The sequence below is a fragment of the Leptodactylus fuscus genome, chromosome 5 (assembly GCF_031893055.1).
Source record: "Leptodactylus fuscus isolate aLepFus1 chromosome 5, aLepFus1.hap2, whole genome shotgun sequence".
In the NCBI taxonomy this organism is placed as follows: Eukaryota; Metazoa; Chordata; class Amphibia; order Anura; family Leptodactylidae; genus Leptodactylus; species Leptodactylus fuscus.
In genome coordinates, this window is record NC_134269.1 from 159,911,148 (window position 1) to 159,935,385 (window position 24,238).

General features: G+C 42.1%; 1 protein-coding gene across 1 annotated transcript; it reads left to right on the forward strand.

Annotated features, from left to right (window-relative positions):
• The first annotated feature begins 124 nt into the window (after nt 1-124).
• On the forward strand, nt 125-22,800 carry LOC142204566 (sodium-coupled monocarboxylate transporter 1-like). Its single transcript, XM_075275883.1, has 15 exons — nt 125-475; nt 5,213-5,278; nt 7,220-7,271; nt 8,521-8,588; nt 8,904-9,058; nt 9,330-9,470; nt 11,316-11,445; nt 13,086-13,174; nt 14,068-14,180; nt 15,015-15,082; nt 16,712-16,798; nt 17,090-17,298; nt 18,608-18,711; nt 19,308-19,402; nt 22,657-22,800. Exons 1-15 carry the CDS (start codon nt 125-127, stop codon nt 22,798-22,800), a joined length of 1,872 nt encoding a protein of 623 aa, XP_075131984.1.
• The last annotated feature ends 1,438 nt before the right edge of the window (nt 22,801-24,238 follow it).

The following is a 24,238-nucleotide window of genomic DNA, read 5'->3' on the forward strand; positions in this document are numbered from 1 at the left end:
GTCCTGATTTGCACACACCATCTCAGAGGTAGATAAGTGTAGGATCATTACTTGCTCGACCTGCCGGTTTACCCATCTGTTATACTTTGCATCCGTTCATATTCAGCTGCACATTAGAGTGACTATGGCTACGGCAGGTGACATTGGGACTTTTACAGTATGGGACTATGTTGTTTTTGCACTAATGCTGCTCATCTCTGCTGTCATTGGGATTTACTATGCATTTGCTGGTCGCAAACAGAAAACCTCACAAGATTTCCTTATGGGAGGCAGGAGTATGTCCGCAGTACCAGTGGCCCTATCCCTTACTGCCAGCTTCATGTCTGCTGTTACGGTTTTGGGTACCCCAGCAGAAGTATATAGGTTTGGTGCCATGTTCAGTGTAGTTGGTATAGCTTACGCCATTGTGGTGTTGATCTCATCTGAAGTATTTCTGCCAGTGTTCTACAGACTGGGCATCACCAGCACCTATGAGGTAAGTACAGATATATATGTTCACAGAATTGTGCTGTGCAAGTTACTGGATATTATAAGTGCAGCTTATATGATGCTTTTTCACATTTATTTTTTGGCCTGATGTGCATTTACTTGTATGTTATTCTTTGGTTTTAGGTTGTTCAATGAAATATTATACAGCTTCCTAATATATTGTTTTGGTTTTCATGCATTTTCAAGATCTGTCAGTGAGTGGAACATTCTCTTTTGCACCGAGAGGCTGAAAAATTGTTGGTCTCATGATTTTTTACATCTGAGACTTTTCTACAAATACATCCTGCCCATGCAAAACTTTTTACATGTCACTCAGCTTTTTACAGTCACTGTGTAGTGGATGGAAATCTAGTAAATCCCATCCCCACAGTACGGTAAAATACACGCGCACGAACAAGCTGAGATTTCCAAAATCATTGTGGTTTTGGATTTCGCAGCATGTCTATTATGCCTACGGAAATGCCGGTGGTTTCCCTATAGGTATAATTGAAGCAGAGAGTCTGCAGAGAAAATCTATGTAAACTTTCTGTGAAAAGAGCAGCAGGAAAAGCCATGATGTGTTTCTGCCGTGGTGTTTTATTTACTGTAAGCAGACACAAGAAAATGGTCGCGGCCATGCGCAGCCAGCTCTACCCAAGGCCCGATGGAAGAGCCGATTGCGCATGCCTAGAAGATTGAAACCCAGGACGGAAGATGAGGCATCGCTGGAGACTTTTCTCGCAGCATTGGGGACGCCTCCAGTGCTGTTTGAGCACTGGGGACCGCCCCCAGTGCTGCGAGATAACTCATTTGCATACCCAAAGAAAACCCCGATTTCTACCGAACGGCGGTGCAGAGAAGACAACTAAAGATAGGAGAAGAATAGCCTTTCATAAGGCTATTCATATGTGTTAGGGAGAAAAAAATCATATTCCAATGATTGGATCCCTTTAAAGCCCCACTCCAGTAAACTTCATGTATAGTGAACAATGTATCCACTCACTGGACACATCATCCCCTTTGTATAGCTCTTGAACGGGTCCTCAATTGGTCATAAGACTGACTTTTTCCATATAAGTCTATTAGAGTCTAGAAGTTAAACATGAATAAACTTAGGGTGGGCACTGCCATTATTTATTGTCTCCGCTCTGCTCTTATCCGCTCTTCACACAACTGTCTCCAAAAGATTTCCTGTGCATCCCCCATACTCTGGAACTCATTACTAAGATATATAAGACTGACCCCGACAATCACAGGCTTCAAGAAGGCCCTGAAGACTCACCTATTCAGGAAGGCCTACAATCCCCAATAACACTACTGTCACCACATCACCAGTCTCTCCCTTCACCTTCTGTCTCTATCCCTCTTCCCTCATAGATTGTAAGCCCTCGCGAGCAGGGCCCTCTATCCCACTGTGCCACTCGGTCATTGTTAGTATTATATTTATTTATATAGTTTGGGTACCATATGTAAACCCTCAAATGTCAAACACCATGGAATTAATCTAATAATGTACAACACCATGGCATTAATGGTGCTATATAAAAAACAATAGTAGTAGTAATAATAATAATTAGAGATGAGCGAACAGTGTTCTATCGAACACATGTTCGATCGGATATCAGGGTGTTCGCCATGTTCGAATCGAATCGAACACCACGTGGTAAAGTGCGCCAAAATTCGATTCCCCTCCCACCTTCCCTGGCGCCTTTTTTGCACCAATAACAGCGCAGGGGAGGTGGGACAGGAACTACGACACCGGGGGCATTGAAAAAAATTGGAAAAAGTCATTGGCTGCCGAAATCAGGTGACCTCCATTTTAGACGAATAGTGGATTTCAAATCCGGGTCATATGAGAATGTGAACTTTGTGACTATGAGACAGGGATAGCTGTACAGGCAGGGATAGCTAGGGATAACCTTTATTTAGGGGGGAATGTTATTAAAAATAACTTTTTGGGGCTCTATCGGGTGTGTAATTGTGATTTTTGTGAGATAAACTTTTTCCCATAGGGATGCATTGGCCAGCGCTGATTGGCCGAATTCCGTACTCTGGCCAATCAGTGCTGGCCAATGCATTCTATTAGCTTGATGAAGCAGAGTGTGCACAAGGGTTCAAGCGCACCCTCGGCTCTGATGTAGCAGAGCCGAGGCTGCACAAGGGTTCAAGCGCACCCTCGGCTCTGATGTAGGAGAGCCGAGGGTGCACTTGAACCCTTGTGCACCCTCAGCTCTGCTACATCAGAGCCGAGGGTGCGCTTGAACCCTTGTGCACACTCTGCTTCATCAAGCTAATAGAATGCATTGGCCAGCGCTGATTGGCCAGAGTACGGAACTCGACCAATCAGCGCTGGCTCTGCTGGAGGAGGCGGAGTCTAAGATCGCTCCACACCAGTCTCCATTCAGGTCCGACCTTAGACTCCGCCTCCTCCGGCAGAGCCAGCGCTGATTGGCCGAAGGCTGGCCAATGCATTCCTATGCGAATGCAGAGACTTAGCAGTGCTGAGTCAGTTTTGCTCAACTACACATCTGATGCACACTCGGCACTGCTACATCAGATGTAGCAATCTGATGTAGCAGAGCCGAGGGTGCACTAGAACCCCTGTGCAAACTCAGTTCACGCTAATAGAATGCATTGGCCAGCGCTGATTGGCCAATGCATTCTATTAGCCCGATGAAGTAGAGCTGAATGTGTGTGCTAAGCACACACATTCAGCACTGCTTCATCACGCCAATACAATGCATTAGCCAGTGCTGATTGGCCAGAGTACGGAATTCGGCCAATCAGCGCTGGCTCTGCTGGAGGAGGCGGAGTCTAAGGTCGGACCTGAATGGAGACTGGTGTGGAGCGATCTTAGACTCCGCCTCCTCCAGCAGAGCCAGCGCTGATTGGTCGAGTTCCGTACTCTGGCCAATCAGCGCTGGCCAATGCATTCTATTAGCCCGATGAAGTAGAGCTGAATGTGTGTGCTTAGCACACACATTCAGCTCTACTTCATCAGGCTAATAGAATACATTGGCCAATCAGCGCTGGCCAATGCATTCTATTAGCTTGATGAAGCAGAGTGTGCACAAGGGTTCAAGCGCACCCTCGGCTCTGATGTAGCAGAGCTGAGGGTGCACAAGGGTTCAAGTGCACCCTCGGCTCTCCTACATCAGAGCCGAGGGTGCGCTTGAACCCTTGTGCAGCCTCAGCTCTGCTACATCAGAGCCGAGGGTGCGCTTGAACCCTTGTGCACACTCTGCTTCATCAAGCTAATAGAATGCATTGGCCAGCACTGATTGGCCAGAGTACGGAATTCGGCCAATCAGCGCTGGCCAATGCATTCTATTAGCCCGATGAAGTAGAGCTGAATGTGTGTGCTAAGCACACACATTCAGCACTGCTTCATCACGCCAATACAATGCATTAGCCAGTGCTGATTGGCCAGAGTACGGAATTCGGCCAATCAGCGCTGGCTCTGCTGGAGGAGGCGGAGTCTAAGATCGCTCCACACCAGTCTCCATTCAGGTCTACTTCATCGGGCTAATAGAATGCATTGGCCAGCGCTGATTGGCCGAATTCCGTACTCTGGCCAATCAGCACTGGCTAATGCATTGTATTGGCGTGATGAAGCAGTGCTGAATGTGTGTGCTTAGCACACACATTCAGCTCTACTTCATCGGGCTAATAGAATGCATTGGCCAATCAGCGCTGGCCAATGCATTCTATTAGCGTGAACTGAGTTTGCACAGGGGTTCTAGTGCACCCTCGGCTCTGCTACATCAGATTGCTACATCTGATGTAGCAGTGCCGAGTGTGCATCAGATGTGTAGTTGAGCAAAACTGACTCAGCACTGCTAAGTCTGCATTCGCATAGGAATGCATTGGCCAGCCTTCGGCCAATCAGCGCTGGCTCTGCCGGAGGAGGCGGAGTCTAAGGTCGGACCTGAATGGAGACTGGTGTGGAGCTATCTTAGACTCCGCCTCCTCCAGCAGAGCCAGCGCTGATTGGTCGAGTTCCGTACTCTGGCCAATCAGCACTGGCCAATGCATTTCTATGGGGAAAAGTTAGCTTGCGAAAATCGCAAACTGACAGGGATTTCCATGAAATAAAGTGACTTTTATGCCCCCAGACATGCTTCCCCTGCTGTCCCAGTGTCATTCCAGGGTGTTGGTATCATTTCCTGGGGTGTCATAGTGGACTTGGTGACCCTCCAGACACGAATTTGGGTTTCCCCCTTAACGAGTTTATGTTCCCCATAGACTATAATGGGGTTCGAAACCCATTCGAACACTCGAACAGTGAGCGGCTGTTCGAATCGAATTTCGAACCTCGAACGTTTTAGTGTTCGCTCATCTCTAATAATAATAATAATGTTCGTTGTTCGCATCCATAATAGGGTGAGAGCAACAGACATTAAATGACAGATGCAGATGGACCCCCTCTGTCTGATGTCCATCTGCATTCACCGTCTGGTATCCGTCTGCATGCGGAGCTTTTTCTTTTGTCACAAAAATAAATAATTATGATGGAAGAAAATGTCTGTAATTTTTTTTATATTGTAGTCAATGGGAACACAAGCAGAAACATCAGATTTGTACTACTAATGTAATCATAGCTGGATATGTATATACCTGCTTGCTATTTATAAAAATATTTTCTACATATTTTCGACCTGTAATATTAAAATCATAAATAATTTCCTACAAATTAAAAAATGTCTGTGTAAAAAATATCCATGATTATTTATTATTTTTACAGTACCTCGAGCGCAGATTCAACAAATGCGTACGACTTATTGGCACAATCATTTTTCTCATCCAAACGGTAAGTGATGTCTAACATTTATTTAATGTCAAATGGGTGCATAATAGGTGCAAAGGCAAGCCAAAAATGCTGAAGCATAAAACATATCAGTTAGCTCTCAACTATTAATGAGGACATATCACCACCTCCACCAATTCTAGTTCTTAGTATCTGTGAATAGGCGCCACTCAGTGGCGGGTCCAGACTTTGCGGGGCCCTGGGCAATTGACTTTGGCGGGGCCCTACTTACCGGGGGTCTGGGAGGTATGGAATACCCCCCAGGGGAACTGGAGGTCCCCCCCCCCAGGATTTTTTGAAAAAATTATCCCTAAAAATGCGTTTTTGAGGCGTTTTTTTAACTAGTGATGCTAGGTTCACATTAGCGCCCGGAGTCCATTCTGAGTTTCCGTCTTCTGCATGCAGAAGAAGGAAAGCTGTCAGATTGGGTCCGACCGTGAGCGCAGGTGAGCGTTTTATGCTCTCTGCCGCAAAACCGTTTTTTAAAAACTGGACACAGTCCGACTCTGTGTCCGGTTTAAAAAAAAAACAGTTTCGTGCAGGAGAGCACAAAACGCTCACCGGCACTCACAGCCGGACACCTTTCTAACCCATACCTCCCAAATTTTGAAGATTAGAAAGGGGGACAAAATGTGCGCGCAAACTTGGCTCTGCCCACTTTTATGTTGACCCATTCTCATAAATTTTTCATGTGCTCCCACACCGTATAACCCTCCTACAGTCACCCGTAAATTATATGTCCCCCCTCCATCTCTCCCCCAGTTTCATATACACCCTTCATCTGCCCCTAGTTTTATGTCCCCCCCTCCATCTCTGTAGCCCTGTTTCTGCCCAGTTTCATGCCATTCTCCCCTCCTTCATCTGCCCTAGTGTCATGCTGTTCTCCCCCCCACCTTCATCTGCCCACAGTTTCATGGCCCCCGTCTCTGCCCCAGTGTCATGCCGTTCCCCCCTCTTCATCTGCCCCAGTGTCATGCCATTCCCCCCCTCTTCATCTGCCCCAGAGTCATGCCGTTCTCCCCCCCCCCCCCTTCATCTGCCACCAGTTTCATGGGCCCCCTACATTATGTTCCACCTTAATGTTTAACACAAAAAAACACACTCGCCTTCCCTCGCTACCCCGCCGCTCTCTCCGCTCTTTCACTCATACACATAGGTGTAGGTGGGATGTGACGTCATCACATCACGCCTACAAATGCTGGAGCGCAGCATTAAAGCAGGAGCTGAGCTGTGACAGCTCCTGCTTTAAACGCATATGTATTCAGCTCATCGGCGGCGTCTCTCCTCTGATTCTAATATAGCTGGAATTTTCTCTCTAGTCCTCACCATTCCCCAGCAAGTGGTGCAGATACTTTTGGTGCCTGATGTTCTATTTAAGCCCTGTAATGTCATAATATTAGAAAGGCAATGACGGATGGGAGGGGGGGGGGGGGTCCAGCTTAAGGGGGGGGGGGGGGTGTTGTTCAGAGTTCAGCCAGTGCTAGACTTCAGAATAACACCCTTTATCTGCTCCCCCTGAGACAGTACAGATGCTAAATAGCATATCAGGCCCCAAAACTATTCCTCATAACCCAAGATTCACATGACCAAGCATTATAGCATTATCTATGCTGTTAGGAGTCACTGCCTTCCAGCGATATACTGTCCCACACTATAATCGACACCAGACAGTATGTCATTGGGAGGCAAGGACTGCTAGAATCATAGATAACTATTATACTAGCAGACCCTCTCTCGGTGCGGTGTTCAGGACAGTAATGAATCAGATGAATATTACTATGAATTACTGTTAAATAATGTTGAAAAGCTGAGTTTTCATTTAAGAGTGTTGTCCAGCATGTTCATAATAGAACAAGAAACTATGCAGTATATTTAGAAATTTTTGTATACATATGTAGTATACTTTTGCTACTTTAAAACAATTGTTATTTATTCTTTTATTAGATTATTTATACTGGGATTGTAGTTTATGCTCCAGCTCTGGCACTGAATCAAGGTAAGAAGGAACTCTATAGTCTCTTGGACTTCATGCTAAGATGGAGGATATCTACATCTTTAAAGGGATTCTATAATTAGAATCCCTTTTTTTTTAATTAGGTACACATTGGAATAGCCCTAAGAAAGACTATTCTTCTTTTTCTGATCTGTGCCGCCGTTCCTGAGAAATTTCTTCTTTCTTCCATATGTAAAAGAGTTTTCAGACAGGACAGGGGTCATCCCCTGTGCTTTCCGAAAACTCTCCAGAGACGCCTCCGTCTTCTTCTCTGGACCACCTCTTCGCCAGGTCATCGGCCGCATCTTCATCCAAAAGTGCCGACTACGCATGTACGTTGGCCATTTTCCGCTCGTGTAAGAGGCCACAGGAAAATGTCCGACATACATGCGCAGTCGGCACTTTTGGATGAAGATGTGGTCGATGACCCGGCGAGGAGGTGGCCCAGAGAAGAAGATGGAGGTGTCTGTGGAGAGTTTTCAGACAGCACAGGGGATGCCCCTTGTGCTGTTTGAGTGCAGGGGAACATACCCTCTGCTGTTGGAAAACTCATTTACATATGGAAGAAATAAGAAATTTCTCAGGAACGTTGGCGCGCATCAGAAAGAGAAAGGTAAGAGAAGAATAGTCTTTCTCAAGGCTATTGTGACGTTCACTTAGTTAAAAAAGGGATTGTAATGATAGAAACCCTTCAAACATGTCACAGCTGGTCCATCAATATTAATGTAAGTACTGTATCCTACAAATACCTTACAACCCTTACTTGAGAGCTATTTGAAAAAAAAAATTGCAGCCCTTTAAAATGGCTATTGACCCTGTTTATCAATAAAGTTGGGGAAAGTGTAAGTAGGTTACTGAATATCTCAGGGCCCTTTTAATACAGGTGAATAATTGTTTTCATAAATGCACATTTCCAGCTGCTGGTCTGTATGAACAGGGCCCTGCATAAGTGCTTATTTGGTGTCTCTTAACATCTTTTATGCAGTTGCAAGAATCACTATTTTTCAGCGTCACATGTATGATATGTAACCTGTACAGGGGCTGAATGACTATTTTAAGCAGTGCATATGCCCTTTAAATATGAGCCCATTGACTTGTTATATAGCCAGTTATTACTCATTATGGGATAAATAGTAGCCTTATAAAAGGACTCTCAGTTAAGTGTAGGAACCCATTTGCACCAGTACATTTGCCCATAACTAATCTGTTTGTCTCCTCTTTTAATGTCATTCTATATTTATGTTTGTTTTAGTCACCGGCTTTCATTTGTGGGGTGCTATCGTGGCCACAGGAGCGGTCTGTACCTTCTACTGCACACTGGTTAGTCATTCTGCCATATTACTATTTCCTAACTTTTTTAGTTACCTCTACTTTCCACTATGAGGTCATATACCCTGCAAATTGATTAAAAATACTGATTATAGTAAAATCAGAACTCTGTACAACAAAAAAATTGCATGTAAAGTTAACAGTAAATACTTGTTGTTACCATCGACCTACATCAGGATTAAGGTATTGGTCACAATGGGCCATTTATTTCCTCATCTACTGTTGGTCCTGTTCAGACATCCCATATATTTGTAGCAAATGATGCCTTGCTTCAGTACTTTACTACTTCCTTGTCATTCTTTGCAGGGTGGTCTTAAGGCAGTTGTATGGACAGATGTATTCCAGGTGGGCATCATGGTTGCAGGATTTTTGTCTATTATTATTCGAGCTGTGGTTGTCCAAGGTGGAATCGCTCCCATTTTAAATGACTCATATTACGGAGGTAGACTAAACTTCTGGGAGTAAGTAGATTTCCTAATTTTTTTTTTCAATTGCACTTTTTTACATAGTTATATTGCATTATGGAATGTAAGCTCAGCAAAATGAAGAATACAGGAAATGTTTCAGTAATTGCAGTTTCCTTAATAAATCGATGTTCTATTGATGCTTCCGATCTTGGAGCATTTAAAGCACATGTACAGCATTGAGCATATAAGTTACAGTACTTACTGACATGCTTCTAACACTAGCAGTACACCATTGTAATGTATATTTTTTTATTAATATCCCTAGTTTTAACCCCAATCCACTGCAGCGGCATTCCTTCTGGACAATTGTAATTGGTGGGACATCTTTGTGGACTGGAATCTATGGTTGTAATCAGTCACAAGTACAGAGATATATTGCTTGTAAAAGCAGATTCCAAGCTAAATTGTAAGTAGTCAATTACCCTAGAAACTATAAACTTAACTTTTAATATAAATTATAACAATAAATATTTCAGACGATCAAAAACATCACCAATTTAAGTGCACATAACAAACCGTGCTCTAGATAAAAGAGGAATGGTCTTACCCGGACCTACTGAGAGACATTGGGGTCTCAATGGGACTTGCAGATGAAGGGCTAGTGTTATTAGTAGTCTGAAATTTCTCCAATGTAGGACTATTAAAGGATTATCTTATCTTATCTTATTTATTGGTGTTATATACCCAATCTCTCACCTATGTCCCACAATGACTCCTATCCTAACAAGGACAGTCCCCAGAGCTCTCCCTGTATCTCCATATCAAATTAGTTCAGTTTCCCTTATTTCCTTCATATCCTTTAAAGGGAGTCTAACACCACCAAAATTGCTTTTCAATTCAACTTTTATTCCATATACAAATTAGATCTTAGCTGCTCTTGGGGCAGAGGTACACCTGCCGAGGCACCACTTTCATTTGTGGTCACTCCAATTCACTCTCCATGGGACGTGCTGGAATCAGCCTCAAAATCCGCCTGCAAAAATGGCTCCCATTGACTTCAATGGGAACCGCTCGCTTTTTTTTCCGCTAGCTAGTAGCAGAATTTAACCTTTAATAAATTCCCTTAGTTAAAAGTAAAGTGACTGGTGGTATCAGACATCATTGGAGCTATCTGATAGAAGTACAGTGGCGGTGCACCTCATACAGGGATAGTGGTGACTATATGAAACAGTGTGAGGGATTAGTCCCACTTATTATGCACCCCTTACTTAGCTATCTATAGTATCTATAACTCCCATGGTCCTCTGATACCACAAGTCACTTTACTTTTAACTAAGGGGATTTGCGTTTTATTGGAATTTATTAAAGGTTACATTTTAATAGGGATTTTTTTTATGTTATGTAATGAATTAGTCTTTTCCCTATACCCTATTTTTTATTTTTTATATTTAGCTAGTAGCAGAAAAAAGAAATGAGATGCCCTATCTTGCCATGGATTCCGCGACTGATTGAGCTGCGGCATCCGTGGCTTGAGACACCCTCTTGTTTAGGCCCATTCATTCGGGCCTAATCAGGAATGGGATGCCGCGATGGAATGCCAATGCACTGCATCGGCATCCCGTTGTGGCTAGCTGTACGGAACTTTGCACGGCGGAAGCCATTTTCCGCTGTTTGAACATACCCTAAGGCCCCACACAGTGAGCCACAGCCAAAAGGCACTGTGGGACAAACCACCATGGAAACGCAGCACAGTTTTCCTCTGTGGACTTTCTGCGACAGTTATACTTATATGTAAACCGCCAGTGTTTCAGTAGGTATAATTGACATGCCGCGATATACAAAACTCAATGGTTTTTAAATCACAGATGTCTTTGTGCAATGTGTGGATGGGATTAGCCAGAATCCAATCCGCTTTGCAGGCACTGTAAAACGCCAAGAGAAAATTGCAACGTTTACACTACATGGGGCTTGTGCTAAAGACCAAAAAGGGTAGAAAGTTTAAAAAAAAAAAAATTCTAATGAGCGCTAAGTGGAGTGGAAATATATACAGTATCTCCATTCATGCATGGGAGATCCTACAGATCATTATGTACAGTATGGATGATGAATTAGGTCAATGATAAACGAAATGATTATTATTCTTTGCTATGGTTTTTCTCTCTGATTTTGATCATTTATTACTGCAGCTTAATTAATATATGACTGATACATTTGTATTTACAGCAAAAGTATTACATAAATTTACCATTAGTCTGTCATTGCATTGAAAGAATATTGAGCTAAAATGTCTGTGTATTACCCATTTATTTAGGGCCCTGTATATAAATCTATTAGCACTCTGGGCAATTCTTGCCTGTGCAATACTTTGTGGACTGGCTATGTATTCTATATATAAGGACTGTGACCCTTGGACTGCCAAATTTGTATCAGCCCCTGACCAGGTGAGAAACATAATTTTAGGCAATTCATTAGCCAATTCTAAGGAATATTTAAACCTGCTTCCTTATGGTGTATCTAATGCTCCTGTAACTGCATTCAGTGCTGGGTCTGCCGATGATTTCACTTTCCTGTTGGTGTCAGCTGCATTGAACCACTGTGCGGCAATAGCTAAACCACATAGTCAGTAATGATATTGAGCTGAAAATAGTAGTTGTTTCACTTACTGAGAAGTGATAGAATCAGCGACCCCAGCACTGTTAAAGTGTATGATATGTATTTTAAGATTCTAAAAGTAGAAAACCTGTTTAGGTTAAGACCTCACGTAGCGGATCACAGCAAAAAAACTCTATGGGACAAAATGTGGTGTCAATGTATCCCGTTTTTTCCCACAGCACTAGTTGAAAAAAGACTTCAGAAGAAACCTTTCTTGCTTCGATTATACTTATAGGGAAACCGGGGGACATTCCTGACATGCTGTGATTTCCAAAACCTGCTGCATGTATTTTTCTGCAATGTGTGGATGGGATTTTTCTATGGCGTTTACACCATGTGGGGCTCTGGCTTTAAAAACACTTTTACTATAAATGAAATGCACAATATGTGATAGCTAATATTCTTATTATTTAGTATAAGGTACTAGCAAGAGGACCCGGCTTCCCACGGGTATATTTCATTTTTTGTTTGTGTAGTGGCCCTATAAGAATTGTCCAGTTTTGTACTCTTGTATTTTGTACGTCGTTTGTTCGTCTGCGTGTTGTTGGCGTCGATGATCCGCCTATATTCAGCAAATTGCTGCCGTTGATGGTTTGCCTGCTCCAGTGTTTCAGCAGCTCTTAAGCTGTCCTGCTGCTGAACTTGTTCCTCACGCCGTGCCTGTAATTGTTCACAGCTCACTGGGACTCCATATAATGAGCATGTTGTTGGCGTTGATGAGCTGCCTGCTCCGGCGTTTCGGCAGCTGTTATGCTGACCTGCCACTGAACTCATTTCTCACACTGTGCCCGTGATTGTTCTGGCATCTTAGCAGTTCGCTGGGACGCCATATAATGAGCGTTTTGTTGGCGCCGATGATCTCCATCAGCTTCGCTTGAGGAAAACTCTGTTGACTTCTGGCTTCCTTCATAGCTGTGATTGTTTTAGAATTTTGCAACAAATTAGATTTTCTTTTTCCCAGCACGTTTAAAAGTAGCAAACTGCCAATTTGGATTAAAGGTGTTTTCCCATGTTACAGTGTGAGCATGTTGCCTGGAGCTGATCAGATAATATGCAAATCCAGTACACTGAGGGTTAGCATGTGTTTACACAATAACAGACCTGGGACCTGAGATAAGCTGCAGCTACAGCAGTGTAATATAGTATGTGAACATAAATTCATATCATTTACCGGAATAAAAAGTAGCCTGTGTGTTAATCAAGGTTACAATCTATCTATGTGCCAAATTTCATTCAAGTCCGTTCAGCAGTTTTTGCGTGATTGACTAACAAACACACAAACATCCAAACTTTCACATTTATAATATTAGTAGGATAGGATATATAATAGTGTATATTATATTTTTTACCTATAGCAGATGCCTTACCAATATTCTTTTAGTATAATGTAGATTATACCACATAGCTATATTATCTTGTTTACCCTTAGTTGATGCCTTACTTGACCCTTGACATATTGCGGGACTATCCAGGACTTCCCGGATTGTTTGTGGCATGTGCATACAGTGGAACATTAAGGTAAACCATGCTTCCTTTCCTTATTACTTATTAGACATAATAACAATAATAACTATATTTTTGGTGTGTATAGATGCTGATAATACAATAATAAGTCATTTGCTACTAGGAAACCACTTGTACTATAAAAAGATGTTTTTAGCCCCATACAGTTTAACTCTTTACAAGTGTATCAGTCAATTAAATGAACAGTACATAATCTATACCTAGGTTGTCTCCATGTTCCACTCACTTTACAGTATTTTCCTTCTCACATATTTATTGACACTGAGTTATTTGGCACTCGAAAAGACCACAGTTTGTTGTTTCTCAAATCCAAAATCTGTTGCAGGGATGTCACTACCAGGGTAGCCGCAGTAGCGAATGCCACAGGGCCCGGGACATTAAGGGGCCAGGTGACAGCCGCTACTGCTGTGTTTTTGTTTGTTTTTTTGGTTTTTTTTTATAGGACAGTACTGGCTGAAGTGTCCTAGTCCCAACCCTTCTTAATCCCCTCCCTCAAAAGTGTCAAGCATGATGGAATATAGAATAAAGGCATAATTAGTCCCATCTAACCAGTCTGACATTGGGTTACCCCCAATGGCATTATACACCTTTAATCCCTGTATTGGAATGTAGTCTACGTCACAGGGAGACTACCAGTGTTCTATCCCATCCACACCCATCCCACACATTGCAGAAATTTTTGGAAACCGTAGCATGTCAATTATACCTACAGAAACGCGGCAGGTTCCCTAGAGGTATAATTGAAGTAGAAAATCTGCAGAGGAAACCTCTTTTCACACCGCTATAGGTCTATACTATCACAGCATAGGATGGTCACATCTTGTGTATGCTATTTTGTTTATATTCATATTATTGTAAGATTGGCGACTATTTATTGTGTTTTCCAGTACGGTGTCATCCAGTATTAATGCTTTAGCTGCTGTTACGGTAGAAGACTTTGTGAAACCTTACTTCAAATCTCTCAGTGAGACCAAACTGTTTTGGATTTCCAATGGATTAAGTAAGATAACTCCTGATATAATATCTAATTTGTTATTCATTAATATATAATTTTCCTTGTATTATATGAAGAATGACATCCTTGGACCCTCTGAAAGTCTAAAGAAAAATTAGAAATTTAGTAGAAAATTCGCTAGTATTAAAGAAGACCTTTCACCTGGTCGGAAAAGCCCAGGGACATACCTCATTTGGTATGCACTCACCCTGAGCATTTTGGTGCTTTGTTTATCCGAATCTATTCAGTAATTCCAAAGATAAAAGCTCCATAAGTGATTATGTATATTAAATTAGGATCTTTTAGCCAAGGGGGTGGTAACACTGTGGTTTCTCTGGGGGTGGAGACTCTATGTTCTGTATATTGTGCAGTGTCACCGCCCACATGTATAGTATACCCTAATATGCATCAACACTATTGGGACTTATATGTTTGGAATGGCAGAAGGGATGAGAATGAGCAAAACACCAAATGCTGAGGGTGACAGCACCTATCAGATAATTTATGTCATTGGGCTTTTCAGACCTGGTAACAAGTGCCTTTGGCATTTCACTTGTGGCCTCCTAAAGATCAAGCTTCTAATTGTTTGGGGTCTGGCAGATCCTCATCCTTATAGATATTTAACTTTTGGTCAGTGAGATAAGCAAGATCATATCTGTGTAGCATAGGGAACTAACAAAGGGCCACTGAATTATTACTAAACCGCTGACTAATGAAAGCAAAAGTCTAAATAGCACCTCCGATATGTTATAATGCCATTACCCAGGCTTCCCTCCTATAAGTATATAGCATTGGCTTTTCACAAGCAGCAAGCTTCTCACTGATTTGTGTACTTCTCAGGTTTGCTGTATGGTGCTGTGTGTATTGCCATGGCTGGATTGGCATCCCTACTGGGAGGCTTATTACAGGTAATAGATAATTTCACATTTATTATATGTATATGTTATGCCAACATTTAGCTCCTTGCTTAAGCTCCCTCCTGCCAGCAGAAATTGATACTTGTTGTTCCATGTAATTTGGTTACAAAGTATAAACTCTTATTTACAGCTTGCAAAATATATTATACGAAGTTGTTTTTTGTATCAAGTTTATGGCAAATGAATATCATACATTCATTGAACAAAATAATTTAGTCAATGGGGCAGATGTACTAATACAGTGTACCTCCAAACCGTCCCAGATTCAGTCGGATAGTTCTGGATTCCAGGTCCTGTCCTGTTATCCTGGTCGACGGGAGGCATGTTCCGATTCCAGATGCAGATGAGTTGAAAACAATATTTAAGCAGGAGCTGTCCACTCCCTGCTTCACTATTCTGCCCCTGTGTGCTTGGCCCTATGGGCTGTAGATGCAATGTGATGATGTCATTCATGGAGGTGCACATGGAGGCGTGGACATTAAACAGGGGTACAGATGAAGAGGTACAGTAAACTGGGGCGGAAGATGGAGGGGGACATTAAACTATGGGGGGTAAATGTAGAGGGACATTAAACTGGGGGGTAGATGGAGGTGAACACTAAACTGGGGCAGCTGGATTTGGACATTAAACTTAGGGGAACTGGAGGGGGACATTAAACCATGGGAGTAGCTGGAGGGAGACATTAAACTGGGGGAAGCTGGAAGAGGACAATAAACTGGGAATAGCTGGAGGGGAACATTAATGTGCATCTCTAATTGTCCCCAGTTTCCTGTCACTCTCCAGCTTCCCCATAGTTTAATACACCCCTCCAGCTGCCCCAGTTTAATGTCCCCCTCTAGTTGCCCCCATTTGAATGCCCCCCTCTAGTTGTGGCCAGTTTAAACTGGGACACCAGGAGAGGGACTTTATACTTTGGGGGCATTTGGAGGAGAACATTATAGCCACTGTGCATTGTTAGAATTATATTTGTTTGCATACTTTGTGTACCGTATGTAAACACTGAAATGTACAGCACCATCAAATTAATGGTGCTATATAAACATTAATAATAATATCAACATTAAGGTGACTGTAGGAGAATTATATTGTGTGGGGCACACAGAGAATTATACTGATACTTGGATAGGCTAACCACACCCACTTCCACACCCAATGTACAGAGAACTACGCCCACTTTTACCCTCATTGTACAGAACGCTACACAGGCTGACCACGCCCACTTTCACGTTCAGTGTACAGACTGCTACACAGGCTAACCACGCCTACTTTCTCACCCAAATCACAATAAAGCCTTCATTTGTAGTTGTGCTCTTGGAAAATAAAACATGCTGTGATTGGTCGCTCTTTTAGACAGTTTCATAAATACCCCACAATTGTCCATTGTCCCTCATTCACTAAGGCTGCATTCACACTGAGTAACGCTGGCGTTTTTTGTGCTTATTTTTGCACATAGCGCCGCGTATACGCCGCGTTTGCGCCCCGCTATTTTGCGGTGGCGTTGACCGGCGTTAACGCGGCGTTAATGCGGCGCTATGTGCAAAAATAAGCACAAAAAAACGCCAGCGTTACTCAGTGTGAATGCAGCCTCATATTGATGACTTCTTTCTATATCTTATACAGGCAGCAATTTCCATTTGTGGAATGATGGGGGGTCCTTTGCTGGGACTTTTTTCAATAGGAATCCTCTTTCCCTTTGCAAATTCATTAGTAAGTATACAATGTGTTTATGGGCTAATAGTTGAATTTTGTCAAAAAATGTTATATAATGTCACAATTGTTCATTAGACATCTTACTGCTAGGTAAGGCCAATAAGAATATTACAGGAGAAAAATGTTAGCTTGTTTTCATGTTTTATATTGTTTTTATGTTATGCTGTGATGTGTGTAATTACTTTTATTACTATATCCCTTCCAACATAGATTTTGTGTAATGAATGCATTAATTTGGTCAGATGTGGAAAAACATCCAGTTGGATCCAATCTTGTTTTGTATTGCAGGGTGCTCTGATTGGTCTCCTGGTGGGATTTGCGGTTGCATTGTGGGTTGGGATTGGAGCTCAGATATATCCACCTCTTCCTTCAAGAACTATGCCTAAATACCTTTCCATAGAGGGATGTAACTTTAGCGCAATAGTCACCAACTGGACCTTAACAACTGCACTTCCCACAGTAACAGGCATAAAGACAGATGCACCAGTCAGTGAGAGGTATGTGATGTATATGATATATAGATGCTAAGCCAAACAACTTGAAATTAAGAAATCCACTATCACAGAAATATCCAGAATCACAAAAAGTCATAGATTTATACAAAAAATTGAATCTGCAGGACTATCTTCAGGATCTATCATAACTGTAACATTTGAGTAACATCTTCTTAATGACACTGCCATGTGTAGTGACATACCAATGGTGACATACCATTATAGAGAACATTTTACCCGTAGTAACATCAAATACCACAGTGCAGTGACAGATACCCATGTCCAACAGAAAATATCTCCCAGAAGAGCCATACTCCACAGTGCAGCACATCTCACCATAGTACTGCCTGATATCACTAGGCAGACAACACACTTCAGAAAAAACACCCAACACCACAGTACAGCACCACTGGTAGCAGCATTGCCCCCCAATTTTCCCCTCTCAATATGACAGGCACAGTCTCCCATTTTCCACTTCTAGCTAATTGCCAGCAGCATTCTCCCATTCCAGATTTGCAACAAATCACTCCCCAATTCCACATCTACTGACATGTTAGGAGCGTCCCCAGAGAGACAAGATAAAATAATATTCTCTGCCCTCCAGTACCAGTCTATGATCCGGCTGCCCCTAGATTAGAGCATTCAGCCAGAATATTCAGTTGAACTGTTTGCATGTGAAGGACCTACGCACTCAGTGATGATGTTATCACAGGTCCTTCAGCCTTTTTAGCATTATTAGTGCAGTTTCTGCTTTAGAGTCCCTGCTTTGTTCCATAGATGACAATGGCAGGTACCCGTGTCCCGCAGCCAGTGAGCTGCTCCTCACCAACCAGGCCCACTTCATAGTTTGAGAACGCTGATCTATACAAACTGATCTCTTAATAATTCAGAACAAGATTCATTTACCTATAGGCTTTCACTTTTGTATTTGACAATTGACCAATCTGAATATTAGTGAATATACTGTATATTCAACATGGTTTCTTTATGGGTATGCTGGGGGTAGGAGGGGGCTTTTCTGTAATAGTGAATATGAGTAAGTTTAGTTGGGTGTTATTATAGAACTCAGAAGTTGTTCTTTGAATGGTACTTTGTCTAGTCTTCAGCCTCCTGCATGAAATTAGGAATCCTAACCCTAACCATATACTCCTGCATTTGACTTCTCTCTCCTGTACTTTATAACTGTGCCCTCCTTTATACGCTTTTAGTATTATTTGTAGCTCTATTTTTTATAATTACAAGTTAAACCTTTAAGTGATATCTGATCAGTAGTGAATATGTTATTTTACGTCTGTTTCTTTTTATTTCCCAGGCCTGCACTGGCTGATAATTGGTACTCCTTGTCCTATCTATACTTCAGTACCATTGGTACAGTCATTACTATTATTGTTGGAATAATAGTCAGCCTGTTATCTGGTAAGGTAAACATTCTTGTACTAATAATAAAAAGGTATAACTAATAATATTAGTAATAAAAGATACTCGTAATAAGTATAGTTAAACATAAAGATTTAGTATAGCATTTGGAAATCTCGACTCATTCCCTATGTGTCAGGGAAGCAATCGTTGATGTGATCGTTTTTATCTAAACAGTTTCATTTAACGATGTTTTAGAATGGTCGAAATAAATAACAAATTGTAACATAGCGTTTGTGAAACTACAAGGCAAGAGGACACTTGAAATAATGGAAAATTAGATATGCAAGAATTTAAGCAAAAAAGTGGGCTAAAAGCAGCAGACATTAACATGCCAAGCCAAGGTGGAAACAAAACAATGGCGTGTAGAGAGAGGAGGGAATGACTCTTTGGACATCATAATGTGATAATGTATAAACCTATTGTGATACCCCACATCACTGAAGTGACCCTACCCTCATTTTCTCTGCATTTTATACAGTCCATACCCCAAGCCCATACTCCATACACAGTTACTCAGTGAGAGGCAGGAATAACTCTCTATAATACCTCACCCACTTGTAAATGTTTACTTATAATACCGTACTGTCTTATAGGAGGTTTAAAACAAAATGTAAAGCGGGATTACCTTTTAACGTCTCAAGATTTTGCCTACCTTAAAGTGTTGCTTCCTTCTAGCTGGGGCAAAAAAGTGAGTATACTAAAGTGACACTTTTTTATTTTAGAAATATATACTAATAAACCTGGCCATGCACATTTTGGGCATCACTGTGTTTGTACTACTTGAAGGGCTATTCCCATTTTACACATTTATGAGATATCCACAGATGTACGAGACTCCTCTGGGACTTGTACCTATCTCCTGAATGGGTACTGCATGCTGACGTGAATACTGTGAATGGAGAGATGGCTATACATGTACTTCTCTTGCTATACACTTCTGTGTAAGGGGCAGTTCACACGGAGTAAACTGGCGCGCAATCTGGCACGTATACGCGTGTCAGAGTTTGCGCGCTCAAAAAAGATCCCATTGATTTTAATGGGGATTACGATGGTATCACGCATGTTATTTTGCGCCTGTAATTTTGCGGCCGCAAACACGCGTTATCCTTTCCTTGCCTCCACATGATAAAATGCTCCCTTTACTTGCTTCCAGATGTTATAATAACCGCATCACTGGGCCCCACATGGTATAATGCCCTCTTCCTGGTCCCCACATGGTATAACATCCCATTTCCTGCCTCCTACATGGTATAACACCCCCTTTTCTGGCCCCTGTACAGTACAACATCCTCCTTACTTGCCTCCACATTGTATAAGGCACCCTTTATTGGCCCCCACACAGTAATATCTCCCTATACTGGTGCCCCATAAAGTATACTGCCCATTTATTGGCCCCCCATGTAGTAAGTGCCCCCTTTAGTGGCCACCATACAATAACTTCCCCTTTACAGGCCCCTAATTTTTAGGTTTGGGGACAAAAATGGCCTGGGGGAGGTGCAGAAACAGCTAAGACAATTGATCAGAGAAGGGAAAGCCAACTACAGGTGGAAGATGGAACTACAGATGGGGGAGGGTAGAGTCTCGAAGGTATGGGACAGTCTTAAGGCTATATCTGGACACAAACAAAAGGCAGCTCATCAGATAAAAGGTGACAGGAAGTGGCTTAACAAGCTTAATCTATTCTTCAATAGATTCGACTCCAAGCCAATGCTCCCTTCACCAGCATGTCAGTCAACCCCCCTCCCCCCTACACCAAGACCCAACCCCCACTGACCTGCAGTCAACTGCAATCTAACTATCTGATTCTCAAGGAGTCTCAAGTGGGTAGAGAAATCAAGAGGATTAAGGCAGACAAAGCCGGAGGACCTGATGGAATAAGCGCAAGAGTTCTTAAAATGTGCAGTGACCAGCTGGGTGGTATTATTACGCACATGTACAATATGAGTCTAAAGCTGGAATTGGTACCTCAACTGTGGAAAACATCTTGTGTGGTACCAGTCCCAAAGAAACCCAACCCGATGGGCTACAATGACTACTGATCCGTACCACTGACATCCCACCTGATGAAGGTCTTAGAGAGACTGGTCCTGATACACCTACGCCTCCTAGTGAGCCCCACTCTGGACCCCCTCCAGTTTGCCTATCGGCCGGGCATTGGGGTAAATGACGCCATCATCCACCTTCTTCATAGAGCTCTTTCTCACCTAGAGAAACCCGGGAACACTGTGAGAATAATGTTCTTTGATTTCTCCAGTGCGTTCAACACCATTCAGCCAGGGCTATTGAGGGAGAAGCTGAACCTTGGTGGAGTGGACCATCACCTGTCCAACTGGATCCTAGACTACCTGACAATCCGCCCTCAGTATGTGAGAGCCCAGGACTGTGTGTCTGACACTTTGATCTGTAGTACGGGGGCACCACAAGGCACAGTTCTTGCCCCATTTCTTTTCACACTGTACACTGCTGACTTTAGGCACAACTCCTCCAGCTGTTACTTACAGAAGTACTCTGATGACTCTGCTATAGTAGGCCTTATCACTGATGGCGACGATAGGGAATACAGAGACTTAAACCGGGATTTTGTTGAATAGTGCCAGCAGAATCACCTCAGGATTAATGCTGGGAAGACCAAGGAGATGGTGGTGGACCTTAGTAAACGGAGAAGTGCTCTGATCCCCGTGGAGATCCAAGGGACATGCATTGAGATAGTCAGGACCTATAAGTATCTGGGTGGGCTCCTCAACAACAAACTAGACTGGGCTGATCACCTGGAGGCGCTGCACAGAAAGGGCCACAGCAGACTCTACCTGCTCAGGAGGCTGAAGGCCTTTGGAGTCCGGGGGCCACTTCTTAGGGCCTTCTTCAACTCTGTGGTTGCTTCAGCCATCTTTTTCGGTGTGGCCTGCTGGGGGAGCAGTATATCAACCAGGGACAGAAATAGATTTGACAGGCTGATCAGAAGGGCCAGCTCTGTCCTGGGGAGCCCCCTGGACCCAGTACAGATGGTGGGTGACAGAAGGATACTGTCTGTGGTGACCTCCATGCGGGAGAACAAATCCCACCCCATGTATGGGACCTTGATGGGACTTGGCAGCACTGTAAGTGACCGACCAGGCTGTATAATCTACATCAGTCCAAGAGAAGATCACTCCGCACAGAAAACTACTGTTTATGAGTATGAAGTCTTCCTTCTTTCTTCTTCTGTTCCTTAGCTGTTATGGACTCCTAGTATATCTTCTCTTCTCAGCATATGTGTGTCTACTTCTGTAATATATTACTGCGCATTATCCTGTACCTGTATTACTATTCTGCTGTAACATGTTGAAATTTCCCCACTGTGGGACTATTAAAGGATTATCTTTTCTTATCTTATCTTATACATTAAAGGGGTATTCCCATGAACATTACTATTTTTAAATTTGTAGATAATTAAAAGTTAAACATTTTTGCAAATAACTAAACATTTTGCAGAGTTTTAAAGATTTTCTCTAAATATCTTGTGGTCACAGTCTTGTTGCCTTGAATGGTTGCCATTGGATACGACCATGAATGCAGGGCCTTTCTAAGGTCAGTAAATTAGCAATGATTTCCTTATTGTGGCCGGGATATCTTCTCATACATGTAATGTCCCGGGCCTGATAACTCAGCTACAATAAGGAAATCATGGCTGGGTTCCTGACAAGCCCCAGACAGTAGAAAGTTTATGCATTCATGGTCGTATCCATTGGCAGCCGATCAAGACAACAAATGTCGCCACTAACATAGTGAGATAAAATAGTGCTTTATTTAGGGCACTATGTTTTGAGTAGAATCACATAGACATGAGATACTTATAGCTTTATTGACAGTAGTGTTATGAAATACATAATATCTGCATTGGTATTTATTTGGCAAATGAATTTTATTAATTTTACTTTATTTTTATTTTTATTTTTTTCACAGCGGGATGAGGAAGTAAAGGTGCTGAACTGGAGGACTCGGTACAGTCATTCATATCCAGATAAAGGGGCGGATAATCCTGTATTCACTCACATGGAAATGACCAGCGCAGAAAAAATTGGAAACGCTAATGGCATTAACTCTTGAGATTTTATAAAAGTCTAATCTAAGATAATAGATATGAACAGAGGACAACAGAAACTGTACCATACTGAGTATATTGGTGTGTGGATGCCACAGTTGGGAAGTCGTCTAAAACTCTATGGTCAACTTTTATTGTTCAAATGATATGATAGCTACAATTTATAAATTAGGAATTCTCATTGTATTATTGTCATACGGAACTGAATGGAGAACGGAAATATAAAGCAGTTATTTTCTTCATTGTGTAAATAATGGTATGATTGTGATACAATATATTTGATATATTCTGGTACGTGCATTTGTATGTATCGTATGTAGTTAATCCTCCCACATGTTGTTTTATAACATGATCACAGGTGAATAGATAGTAAAGATGGTGTAATGTATATTTATATTAAGTCAGTTATAAAATGCCCTAACATGCTTGTTCAGAAGGGGTCTATAGTTCACAGTAAATGACCCCTGATCTTCCATTTAGCTTGGGAATGAAGGTCTCATGTGAACCAGTATGTTTGCCTGAGAGGGTTCACCTGTCTCGCTCAACAATACATGTCATGAAAAGCAGTTGATGAACTCAACAGGCAATTCCTCTTCATTCATCACCAGGAGGGGCGCTCTGTTTTAACTTCATGTACATATTGTCTGACTATTCATTTAAAGTATATGATCACTTTTGAGAAGCCTTTGCACTTAAGGAAAGGAATGTTCCCACCAGGGACCCGAAATGCATCTGTAGGTTGCTTGCTCATGGGATAAAAGGGATATATTCCCTAAGGCTATGTAAAGTATAATAGATATTCAGTCATTAGAAAACATAGTACACCTTTTTAAATCCTATCATTTTATGTATCCGGACATTATAAAAAAAATTATTTGGTCACTGGAAGGTCTTAAAATAAGGTAAATGCATCCTCAGATAAACACATGACGTATTACAACGTAATTATTTCTTTAATGAAACTAAGCCAAAATGTAGAAGCAGCGTGTAATATACTGTATATTTATAACTATATAAATATAATATTAATGATTTCATAGGAATGAGTTTAAAAAAGTATTCATTGAACAATATCAAAAAGTGTAGAACAGAAGTTAAGCAGGAGAACAAGCACATGGTCGGTGCATGAATACAAAGAAACACATATTTCATAAAACTAAGCAATAACAAGTTCAAGGTGAGCACATGTATATGACCTGGAGGGAGGAAAAAAAGCAGAAAATCCAATTGTCAACATATAAGGGGGGCAAAAGAAAACAAACAGGAGAAAAAGGAGGGAGAATTAGCGCTATAATGTAGTGAGTTAAAGATAGAATGGGGGAGTGACCCTGCGCAAAAAAAGGGGGGGGGGGGGTGAGAAACACTCCATTTAGTCATGGCACCCGATCACATCTGAAGACAGTATGGCAAGTCTGGAATGTTGGAACTATTGTTCCATGGGGT

Excerpts from the sequence above, each read along its gene's own strand:
- LOC142204566 (XM_075275883.1), top strand. The coding sequence starts at position 125 with ATGGCTACGGCAGGTGACATTGGGACTTTTACAGTATGGGACTATGTT. Across the intron at positions 14,181-15,014 it reads TTGGATTTCCAATGGATTAA|GTTTGCTGTATGGTGCTGTG; the intron begins GTAAGATAACTC and ends TGTACTTCTCAG. Across the intron at positions 18,712-19,307 it reads AATAGTCAGCCTGTTATCTG|GAGGTTTAAAACAAAATGTA; the intron begins GTAAGGTAAACA and ends ACTGTCTTATAG.